The sequence below is a fragment of the Fundulus heteroclitus genome, chromosome 23 (assembly GCF_011125445.2).
Source record: "Fundulus heteroclitus isolate FHET01 chromosome 23, MU-UCD_Fhet_4.1, whole genome shotgun sequence".
In the NCBI taxonomy this organism is placed as follows: Eukaryota; Metazoa; Chordata; class Actinopteri; order Cyprinodontiformes; family Fundulidae; genus Fundulus; species Fundulus heteroclitus.
In genome coordinates, this window is record NC_046383.1 from 2,880,057 (window position 1) to 2,892,445 (window position 12,389).

At 38.1% G+C, this 12,389-nt stretch overlaps 1 protein-coding gene across 7 annotated transcripts in view; it reads left to right on the plus strand.

The window, feature by feature from the left end:
* Positions 1-12,389, plus strand: part of diaph2 (diaphanous-related formin 2) — a 510,558-nt gene that overhangs the window by 40,327 nt on the left and 457,842 nt on the right. For 6 of the 7 annotated variants that reach the window (XM_036127356.1, XM_036127360.1, XM_036127361.1 and 3 more), the window contains 2 exons: positions 3,528-3,632; positions 11,558-11,578. In XM_036127356.1, the coding sequence (XP_035983249.1) occupies positions 3,528-3,632; positions 11,558-11,578 (126 nt within the window). The remainder of the gene's footprint in view (positions 1-3,527; positions 3,633-11,557; positions 11,579-12,389) is intronic. The other variant, XM_036127357.1, reaches the window with a different exon arrangement.

Consider the following 12,389-nt stretch of genomic DNA (forward strand, 5'->3'; position numbering starts at 1 on the left):
TTGGTAAAAAAAAAAAAAAACTATTTAAGGAAACCCAGTAGATTGCATCAAGTCTTGACAAGCAACTCCTGAAGGAGCGTAGATCCACTGGGAGAGTCGTCTGCATTGTCGATGGCTTTGCAGAAATCCTTCATACTGAGCAAGCATGAAGCGACAGTGGATTTTCTGGTAGAAAAACTAGATGACATAATAATATTAGAAATTGCCTGGTACAAAAAAAGGCCAGAATAAGAGGAGAATTTCTTCAGCTACCTAAATCTTTGGAACGCACAAGTTTGCTGCTCATTCCTTTATATCATTGGGCCGGCAATCTGAAAAGTTGATTTTGTTGGCTCTGTAAAGAAAGCCCTTCTTGGATACACGTTGAACAGAATTCCTGTTCCCCATCCTTCCTTAGAGCTTTTATCTTTGCAGACATATCTTTAATATCTCCTAAGATTACTAACAATGCAGGGATTTTACACAAACGTAAAAGATGGAAGCACATTAGGAAACATTATGGCCTACGTCTCAATCAAATGTTGGGGTCCATCACAAAAAACAAATGTTTTCTTCCTCTATTGACAACCTATTCCCTTCTTTTGAACAACTTAAAGGAAAATTTGGGCTACCCAATTCTCTCTTTCTCGCTCTGTTTTTTTTATATTTTGAAATACTTAATTTTGTTCAAGGCAATATTGTAAACTATTCTCACTCTCCAACACAGTCGGCTATGGATACACTATTAGATAACCCAACTATTAAAAATAATGTTCTACACTTTCTACGATAGTCTGTCACACCTGGTAAGCTTTGGTAAGTTGCAACAATGTAAAAATATTCATTCTTATTTATTATGTTACCTCAATGCAGCTATGTTTATGTGACTTGTTCTAAGAAACCCAATAAAAAGAGTGTTAAAAGTGTTTTCTGGTAGAGAGAATTAGTTCTTGTCAGTTATTGCTGGCTATGAAGCAGCAAATCACCCCAGAGCATCACACTACCACCACCATGTTTGACTGTAGGGTATGATTTTTTTTTTTTTTATTATTCTGAAATGGTGTTAGTTTTGCCCTAGATGTAAGATTGATGCACTTTAAGAGTAATTTAATTGAAGATGAAGAAAACATCTTTCTCACTTCAATTGCACATTACAATAAAATTGTGTCTGCATTTCATTCTTCCCTTAGGGAGCAGTGGGCAGCTTACAGCATCTGGGGAGCAATCTGGGGCTAAGGGTATTGCTCAGGGACTCTTAGTGGCAGTCTGCGGGGTTCTTACCAGGAACTTGCAGCCTTCTCAGAGCGCAAGTGTGCTGCTTTAACCACTAAACCACCACTCCCCTAATTTAGGTAGACTTCCCACTCCTGTGAAGGCTCATCACTTCTCCACGTCCTCTCTGTTTGTGGAGAACTTCTCTCCATATAGTTCACATTAAACCCAAAGCCCTAAAATGGCTTCTTAACCCTTTCCAGACCAATAGATGTCAAATGATTTCTGCCCCTAGAGTTTCTTTGGATCGGGGTATGATATGTTCCCTACTTCACGTTGTTGGACCATGTTCTGTTTACATGATTTCTTGATTTTACAGCTCTGGTGGGAGTCAGACCCGGCAAATGAACTGTGACCAAACCAATGTGGGCTTAAACAGATGATTCATGATTTGAGAAACGAGGGCGGCGGTGATATTTTCACACAGAGGCAGTATTTTGTGTATCTGACGAGAAAAAAAAAAAACTTAAATTGTAATTTGAAAACTTGCTTTTGTGATTCCTCAGGCTATCTTTATTTTGTTTATGATTCAACTCTTTTAGGTGTAACTAAAAGTCGCGCCGAAAAGTGCTGGGACAAATACTTTGTCTCAGCACTGTCGAAAGGACAATTTCCCAAGTAGTGCAGGATAATTATTTCTAGTATGAGCACAGCGATTGCACCCTGATTAGTATTAATAAATTCTTAGCGGAGTTTGTCAGACTAGCGTATGATAGCAAGCGCGAGCACATGTCTAGTCTACTGGCATAGCTAGGAGCTCAGATCACGGCTTTTCAGTTACACCAGCAGAATAGTCATGATGTATCGAGACTCTTTTTATGTTGCCTGTGAGGGTATAATTAATAAAAGAGCATTAATCATTTTGCAGGCTGAACATGGAGGGCTCATTCCTCCAGTTTGCCCCTTGACAAACGTCCCGCAGGCTCACTACTCATGCAACCCGCGCCCCCCTCTGTGCGCCTGCAATGTACCCACCCCGCCACATTCTGCCTCCTTTATTGAATGCCAATTAAGCAGATAAATTAGCAGGGTTCAAAGATTAATTAAAAAACCTGCTGGTTTCCCTGGGTGATGAAAAAGTTTCGGCTGCATCCCCCCCCTCCTCCAGTTCCACAAGAGATGTTAATGGTTTTCTTTTTAGCTCGCAGGGTATTTACTAGAGGAAATGTAGTTAAAGGAATTTAGGTCACAGTGCCCCTGGTTGGGATTCCTGCTCATGCCTCACGGACAAATGAGGCTGAACAGCTTCAATCTTATTACTTGTGGTAAGATAATAAAATCTATGTATAATACAGTGCTCTTATTTGGTGATGCCACCTAATTTACAGAGGAATTAGACATTAGATCAGATGCAGAGAAATTGGTGTGAAATCAGAGCTGCAGGAGTTAAAGGGTCTTCTTTACTGCCCACTAGAGGGCAGCATGCCTCCACGTCCTGGTGCAAAACACAATGGAGGATGTTTTTCTCCTCTGTTCATTCTAGCCGTCTCTTTGTGAGAGAGTGCTTCTGATAAACATCCTCCTCCATTCTAATCATCATGTCATTCCCTAGCTTTTAGTGCTCTGTCCGGCCTTCACTCTATCCCCTGATGTCTCTCACATGAAAGAACTCTTTGTGATGCCGAATTAAAGTAGCATGAAGATAATACTCCCAATATCACGCAGATACTGTCTATCCAGCCTATCAGCTGTGATTGCATGGCCTCAATAGAAACAGCGTTGTTTGATTTTGTTCTTCTGTTCAGAGTTGTGGTGCAGTGTGCAGTATTTTTTTTTTCTATTGCTGCTGCCTTTGCTACTTTTATTTCAAGGACTAATTATTCCTGCCATTATACCGTGCTGCTGCAGCCTGCGACTTTAACAAAGAAACATGGTTGGGAATTAATTTAAGCTTAGGACAGGATCTGATACAAAAGGGTAATGGTGGAAATGGAAAAATAATTGTTTCAGGGCCGGAGATGTTTCTTCTCTTTTGTAGAACCTGTTAGACTGTAAGTGATCTGGTTCAAAGTTTAAGGTTTTAAAATGCGGGAGTTTTAATGTCTTTTTGGGTTATCTGTTTGTTTATTGGGGATCAACTTGAGTCGCATATCATTTCTTGGTCTGTTTTTGCTTTGCTGCACCAATTGGATGTTGTGAAATGATAGAAAAAAAAAAAAGCCAAACAAATGCTACCATCTGGAGGACATTTTCGTCTGTTGGTGTTTTGTGCACTTCAAAATCAACCTTGAAGCAGGATAATTTAGTCCGTTTCCCTTCTCTGTTGTGTTTTTTAGGAGGACATGAACCTCAACGAGGACCGTAAAGCCCCTCTGCGTGAAAAGGACTTGAGCACCAAGCGTGAGATGGTGGTCCAGTACGTCTCCGCCGCTGCTAAATCTGTAAGTGACACTGTAAATCTGAGCGTTTTCTTTTGACCAGAGGGACTGTGTTGTATGTTTGAAAATAACCTGATGCTCTGCCTCACACCTTGCTTTATCATCCCTTATTGCACACTCACTCCTCCACCCCCTTTCCTCACTCCTCGTGCGTTAGGCCCACCTCTATGATTGCAGTTTTGATCGACTTGTTTGTCTTTGATTTTTCTCGTTTTTCTCCTCGAATCTACAGGAACATCTCAAAAGATTAGGATATAATCGAAAATAATTAATTTCAGTAATTCAATTGAAAGAGTGAAAACGCTATGGATTAATTACACACAAAGTGATATGTTTTAAAGCTGTTGTTGTTGTTTTTTTTAAATAAGTCTAAAAACTCCAAAATATTGTTTCTCAGAAAATTAAAGCATTACTTATAAAAACTATTGTTTAATACAGAAATGTTATGATCTACAAAAATCATCATGAAGACATCGAAAAATCATTGCCTCCAACCAACACAAGGGAGAAAATGTTACATTTTATTGCAGAAAAAGCTTTCCAAGCATCATAACAATGGAAAATTTGGTGGAAGGAAAACATGTGGAAGAAAAGGTTGAAGCTATATGGAGATACTTGCAGGACTTGGTACCTGCAATCATAGCCAAACGTACCAGAACCTGGTTTTAATGATGGCCTTTGATTTGCCAGCAAACTCTCCTGACATAAACCCCACAGAGAATCTTTGAAGTTTTACTAAATCTGGTGAGAAACACCAAAACCAACACTGTAGATGGGTTGAGGGCCACTATTTAAGCAACCTGGGTGTCTTTAACAACTCCTCACTTCTACGCAGCATTAATGCAATAATTCATGCAAAGGGAGCCATGACCTAGTACTTATTGCATAAACTGTAGAGTACATAAGCAGTAAGCATTTGTGTATTAAATATACTTTCAGGTATAGGCATCATGTAATCTAATTTTCTGTTAAACTGAAAATTGAAATCAGAGAAATTATGAAAATGTATAACTCTGTGTGTAAATAATGCATATAAGGAGCTTCATTGTTTTAATGTAAATTACTGAAATAAATGTTTTGATCATATTAAAGCTGATTGAGATGCCCCTGTAATCTGGAGCCGCTTCCTCATTTGGGGCCTGGTGGATGTTTTGTGTTTTTCTTTGGTCCATTGATGGTGGTGTCTAGCCTTTGCCCAGTTCAGTGTAACCTAAGAGAAATAAAATTTAGAGTGAGACTTTATTTTTATCTAAAAAATTCTACAAAACAAACCGAGGAGCGTCAAGCTCTTAAGTTTTATACTTGACAGGTGCTCATAAAGAGGCTTGTTTGAAAAGAGAAAAAAAGATTAGTTTGGTGCATTTTAGAGAGTCGTAAAGGGTTTATTGCACTTAGATTCTCAAGGGTAACAGTTGAAGAATAATTTTTCTCAACATGACATTGCAATCTGTCGCCCACTGAAAACATTTGGTGCATTTGGAGCCCTCAGGACAACAAGGCAGACCTCGCCGCGCACATAGGATTCCTGCTTCCCAAAACGGCACACAATTTTATCTGGAAAAGACAGAAACAGAAGTCAGTGTCCTTTGGATTCTTAAAACACCTAAATGGTGTCGTCAGAACAACGTGATGCAACTCATGTTGCTGGCACCAAAACGATAACATAAACCGCTTTCATGCATGTGCTGCATTCCAGCAGTCTGACAGCAAAGAAACGTCTAGGTGTCATGCTTTCCTAAAAGGCTTTGTGACAGAGAGCTGACTGGGGTCGGGTCTTGGATCATACCCAGACCACTTTGAAGATGTCTGAAGTTTGCACAGCAGCACTCACAACCTCATTCTCCAACCTCCTTATTAGCTGTTCAGACCAAATTAATCATCAAAACTGTCTTTAACATTTGATGGTAAGCTTTAGCTGATCCTATCCATTGCATTTTGTACTTAAAATAGTGCTTGGTAGTTCAGAGTAAATATTTAGGCTAAACATTCTTTCTTTATCAGGATAAATAGTTTTAAATGTCTTAGTATAATCCGACCAAAGGTTCTGACTGGGCTGTGATGACAATGAATTAAAGGATCCCAGTTCCTCAAGTTAACACCAACAGATAGATAGATAGATAGATAGATAGATAGATAGATAGATAGATAGATAGATAGATAGATAGATAGATAGATAGATAGATAGATAGATAGATAGATAGATAGATTAACTTTATTGTCCCAAAGGAAATTTGATTTGGGTTACAAACTCTGGCTGCTACATAGTCCAAACTATGTGTCACACTGCATTCACACATAACACTACTATAAAAATTCCATTATAAGACAATAAATAGATACATAAAGGAGCATGTTACATTATATTCACAATAAAAATTTGAAAAAGAGAAAAAAATAATAATAATGATGATAATAAATAAATAAACATGTATAAAAACCGTTCTTTAAAACAATCTGTTTTAAGAGATACTGAAAAAATAAATAAATAAATAAATAAAACAGCTATGTTATGAGAGTGCAATTATTATTTTTCTGCCAATTGCCACTGTTTACAAACCAATGCTTGAAAAAGTGTTGATGCTGATAAAACATGAGAAAAGTCTACCTGTGGCCTCACTGTTGTCCAGCAGTTTCTTAATACCTTTATTAACAGCATAATTGACAATTTTTATACCTTTTGCATTTGGCTGCCCGTCATTTTAAGAGAGAGGCTACGTTTAATCAGCCTGGACATTTCGAATTTTGGCACCAAATCATTGGCGTATATCGAAATGACTTCTGTCTTAGAAATTTGGGAGAACTTTACCGAGGCGATATTCATGGCACTTCTGAAGAGAAGAAGCGATTTCTTTCTTCATTGTTTCCTGAACCTTGGTAGCTCTGCCTTGACATCATCATTTGTTACCTTGCTCATTGTTATGGTAATTAACTGGCATTATTGATAATGATGATTATCCGAGATGATTGAATTCCTCACAGGGCCCATTACGCTTTGTGAGCGGAGATATTTTATTCAAATGAATAACATAATCTGTGTAGTGAAAGGACAGAGGACAAAATGTGATGTCTGTCTGCACCCTGCTATCACATTTAATAGGGCTGAAGGGTGGGGGGGTTGGCTCAGTGCCAGGGATGAAATGCAGACTCATGCAAATGTACAGTTACAATACAGGACAGCTGTAGATCCCCAACGCTGTGTGACACGCTGATGCCACAAGATGTTGGCCTAGATCAATTTGATTGTTTAGGTCTGCAGAAACAATTAGCAGCAATTGTAACAGTTTGCAGATATTACAGAAAAATGCAGCAATAATAATAATAAGTACCATCTTGTAACAATGATAACAGTTTTGTTCATAGAGTAAATGTTGAAGATAAAATGTTTCCGTTGCGTTTAACTGAAAGCAAATCTTCATCTTTAATCTAATCCTAAAGCCATTAATTAAACCATCATCACTTGGCTTAAAAACTACTTTACCGATTAGCATCATTCATTACAATGTTAAAATGTACAAATACATTTTAAAAGCTAAAAAAAAAACGCACAAAAAACACCCTAACCTGTAATTTGTGGTTGTTGGCCACTTTATCTTCTCTGCCTGGAGTTTTGGTGATTTAAACCAGACTGAAGCAGAAGTTTATCCATAAGGAGAGTTAGAAACTTTAACATCTAAAATACAGGATTACCTCTCAGTAGTTGGGTTGTTTGGAGCTTATTAGCACGTGTTGTGGGCTAAATGTAAAATGTTACACAGAGGCTGAATTTGTGGCTTGGCTTTTGAACTTTTTTGTGGGGTTTTCTGTCTTTCTGTGGGACTGTTTGTTCGGCTATGGTGTTTCGACTGTTCGTCGTTTCCGAAAGGTTTATTTTGTTGTTGATTTTCATTGTTGCATTTCAGTTTTTTTTAATCATATACCAAGTTTGTGTATTTACAGTCATATTTATTGCAGCCAACAGCTCCAAAAGCTACACAAAGACTATAATAATGTCTCTTTCTTGACTTACAGCAGACAGTATGAAGAGGCCCAACAAGCAAACAAATTATTTAAATTATTAAATATTGTTGGGAATCTCTGTACTCCATAGTATTGAGTCAATATTGGCCTCTCCAAATATGTTTTACCAAACAAAAATCAATATATTTTAGATTCAGTGGCCTGGGATTCTTTAGGTTTCAATCACCAATGACAGCTTTCACACACACCAATCAGCCAAAACATTATGACCACTGAAAGATGAGCTTCCATTGACGTTTGGTAGTTGGCCTGTATTTTATGCTGAAAATACAAAAAAATCAAACGGCTAGAAGTTATCAGGTTCTCCAGAACTGCAGCTTCTGTGGAGTGTGCAAGTTTTGAGTGCACTGATCCCATCCAATGTGGTCTAATGCAGAGAAACTAATCATCCACTGACCCCTTGAAGCTCCACTGGTGAATTTAATAAAGGTTGGTCTTAAAATTACTGCAGCAATTACATGCTGTCCTGATAAAAATGCTCAAATAAACATTGCATTGTTAAGATGATATAGGTTGGCCTTGCAGAACTTTTATCCATCTGCAAAATAGCTACATTAAAGGGTCCATAGAGCATTGCTAGTAGGATGCTGGAATCAGTTTTTTGTATCAAAGGTAGAGGCTAGTCATAGTGCACAGCATTGAGATATACAATGAGCAGAGAGCCAGCCAGCGATGGCTATGATTCACGTTTTCTTGGAAAATCTTCGTAACTGCTGTTGATTTCAGATGTTGCAATAAACTTTGTACCTGAGCACTATAGCTGATCTAAAAATGTGAGTCGTAAACACAGGGTACTGTTCTCTTCTGCTGCAGAAATTGGTCAAAAATGATTGGAGCAACAACTTAGCAAAGATGAGGGTTTCATTTGGTCTCCAAATTTTCCAAATCTTAATCTATAAAGCGTCTGTAAGATGCCATTTTACAGGATTTGTGAGAGGAGCTGGAGGCAAATATTATTCCCGTTGTTGTTTGTGACAAAAAGAAACCTACCAGGTATCTGACAAATGGTCATAATGTTCGGGTGACTGGTGAATCTCTATCATCATTCATGAATACTGACTCATCACATTTGCTTTTAAACTTTGCTTGCTTGAAATAATGAGTACAATTTTTTTCTCTCTTGCAAAACATCTGTTTTGAAGAAAGACTTTTTTTTTTTTTTTACCATCTACTTCTCCTCCTTGTATTATCATCTTTCTGTCTCTACTAGTCCAAAGCCATATTCTACACACTCGTATTCTACAAATCAACCCAGCAGGGGTCTGGTAAATGACCACCAATATGAACGGAAAATCTTTTATGAAAAATAAAAAAACTTCTCCAAAGACCTAGCTCATTTAACTTTGGGCCATGTAATCAGACTCTGCCTCTGCAGTTGTTTAAATGTATTTGACCTTTAGCTTTGCATGAACAGCTGCCTTTTTTTGCATTCTTTTCTCTGCATGCGTGTGCAAATTCAATCAAAGATCCAACATTTTCCAATTTTACTAATGCAATTAATACATACTTTGAGAGTGGTGATTAACGAACTTGCTTTGTTTCATGATGGAAGGATGTGATGTAAGGTCTTGTAAGGGGAGGATTGCTCATTCATTAATTCTTTTTTTCATATCTTTTTTTTTTTATGTGACCATCAATTTTCAACCTTCCTCTCTGAATAGCCCGCACTTTTTGAGAGAAAATCCAGACCACTGATTATTAATTTGGAGTGTTCATACAAGTAGGGATTATAGTGTGATAATAAACGTTTTGAGGTGAAAACATGCAGGGCTTTGGGTAAAAGCACAGCATGTATTGTGGATATTAAAAGCCTGTTTACCCTTGTTAAAATCCCAATTTTAACAAGGTTAAACAGTATTTTTTCCACCTTTTAAGATGACCCCCAAAACTTTGAACTAAACTGCAAACACTTCAGTCTTTTGTCGGGAAACGGAAAATAAAAAACCTAAAATATTATGGCTGCATATTATGTGTATGCCCTCTATGTTCATAAAATAGCAACCACATTTAAAGGTATGTTAAATGAAAACCAGTAAACAACAAGTGTGGGGAGGATGCCAATAGGCCTACATTACCATTAAAGGAGCTGTAGGAAATTCTGGCAAGTACATACTGTGTAGTGAAATCTCCCTGGACTAAAATAAATGGAATCAAAATGCCACACAACCGTAAAGCATGGTGGTGGCAGCATCATGGTGTGGGATTGTTAATGTTTAGTCGAAACTGGCTCCCAAACACCAAATCGTCAGGGTTATGCTAGGAAGCTGAAGGAACATTAAACAGAGGTCAACAACCGATGACTTCACCAGAGGAAGAGAAAAGATAAAAATGACCCGAATCTGTTTGAGAGCTGCATACAGAATATACAGTCACAATCAGACACATTTAGAGCATTGTTGATAAGAAAAGGAAGCAAATAAGTGGGCAAGATGTCCCATGTTGATAGATTCTTAGCCAAAATGGACTAAGCTCTGTTTTAAATGCTAAAAAGAAGCCTCAACAAACCATTAGTTTAAGGATTGTACAGTTATGCAACAACATTGCTTTATTCTCAAATTAAAGGTGGGAAATGTTTCTCAAATGATTTTTTTCTTGGTCTTCTGTTGTTTTTATATTACAAAAAACAGATCTTTTCAAATCTGTACCCAGTGACTTGTCCTTTAATTAATAAAAATGGATTTCAGTCGGTGTTTATTTTAAACTACACATTCTTTTTGAACCTGTGTCGCTCACCTCCAAGCGCCTTCCAGTCTTGTCTCCAAGCAGTCCGAAGATAATGTCTGTCAGTGTGGTAAAGCTGCAGGGAAGACGTTTTAAAGTTCAATAGTTCTAAGTTCTGCTGTAATTCCTGTATTGTGTAGACCATCTTAAAGGCATGCAATATTTGCTAAAACGTAGGGAAATGGTGGCAATGCGTGTTAAACTGCCTCTATGGCTGCTCTAAAGTTTTAGTAGGGTGAAGGAAAGGGTAACTCCAGCAATAAACAGATGCAGACCTGGACAGTTTGAGGGTAACGGTAAAAGAAAATGAAAGTGAGATTTTTTTTTTCTTTCCCTCCTATAAAAAAAAAAACTGTGCAGAAAGAAGAGGGAAATGGCTCAGTGTGTCCTATAACTTCTTGCAATCAGAATGCAATTCCCTAGAAGCATGTTGCAGAGCGAGAAGAGCTCAGCCAGCCTCAGATTAGAATACATTTACTCTGCTAACAGACACCTTCCTACTGTGAAACAAGTCCCACAGTTGCAGTAATGAAAATCGCTTCTGCTACCTGCCACTATTGACAGATAACAAGGTTAAACCCTGGGAATTGTGCTGACTGCATGGGTTCTTGGTACTTGTGTCACACAAATGTGACATCTGATGACCAATGTTAATGGCAGATGATTGATTTTTGGACCAAAGGGACCTTCTTTAGGTGCTGTAACCTCAGTAGCCTAGCCAGTGTTCATATTTGGGTAAGACTGTGTGAAATCTCCATCGACCAGTCAAAGACAGTTTCCCTCTCAGTCCTATCTTACGCGGTGGGGTGGGGTGGGGTGGGTGTAGTACAACAGTGTCAAATTGTAGTAAAAGAGACCAGAAATTTCTTTTGTCTTGATGTTTTCATGAATTTATATTTTCCATCTACTCGTTCTATATTGAAAAAAAAAACAAACAAACAACAATGGAAAACGTGCAGCTGCCAAACACAGACATAATCTTCGGTATGCAGCAATAGCTATGAGAGTTATCCTGTTTGCCATAAATTTTAGTGATATAGTGTGTGCTATAAATGTGTGAAGGATTTTTGTGTTGCCAGAACAGAAACGCTAATGCCTCAACTTGTAATGGATAATTCTCTGGCCTACTAACGATTGTGCTGTTTGTGTCTTTTTGCACATTAACCTTCTCCGCCGATCGCTGCATGCAGATAACTGGGAGCAAAGTTGCGGTAAGTAGCCTATTATTTATTTGGCTTCCAAATCTTGTTTACTTCTATGCATCTGTCTTCGTTTCCTCTGAACACACACGTGCACCACACAGCCGTCAAGGCATCCTGTTTCACAAAATGGTAAGGAGGATATTATGAGCTGTGCAAGGTCATTGTCATTGCTTAGATTTGTGTTTACAGATGCATGTTGATGTGCTAATAAAAAAAAAGATTCACACGGAGGATTACACGGAAGGCCGTTTGTTGGTTTCTACAGGTTTTCTTTTCATAGTGCTGTAAAGCATCTATAAGCTTTGAATAATGTAATTCCAGCGACTGCTTTTAAAGTCGCAGAGGTCTGCTTTATTTTTTTTAAATAGTTTAGAGAAATAATTCAGATTAATATAAAACTGCGTGCATACTGGCACAACAGACCTATTTGCTTGTGAAGACACTCACATGGACTCACCGAACCACAATGAGCATTGAAGGACAGGGAAAGTCTCCACTTCCCATCCACCAGACAAAACCCAACGTAGCAAACGTCCTTCCACTGAACGTCACCGTACTCAACTAGATTTATTTACTGGAGACATTTATTTCTGAATGTTTCCACGGCAGCTTGTTTGACGGAGATAAGGAAGAACCTCAGCCACCATTTCTTGTTTTTGTTGAAATATGTGCATAATCTTAATTAATGTAATTTATGTTGTCAGTGTACTGGCAAACCATCCTATTAACTGTGACCTTTTCATCTCCAAAGAGACTCCACTGTCTTGCTAAATTTTAGTATGGCAGCAAAATGAGCGTTGTCTACACAAAATCCAGCATC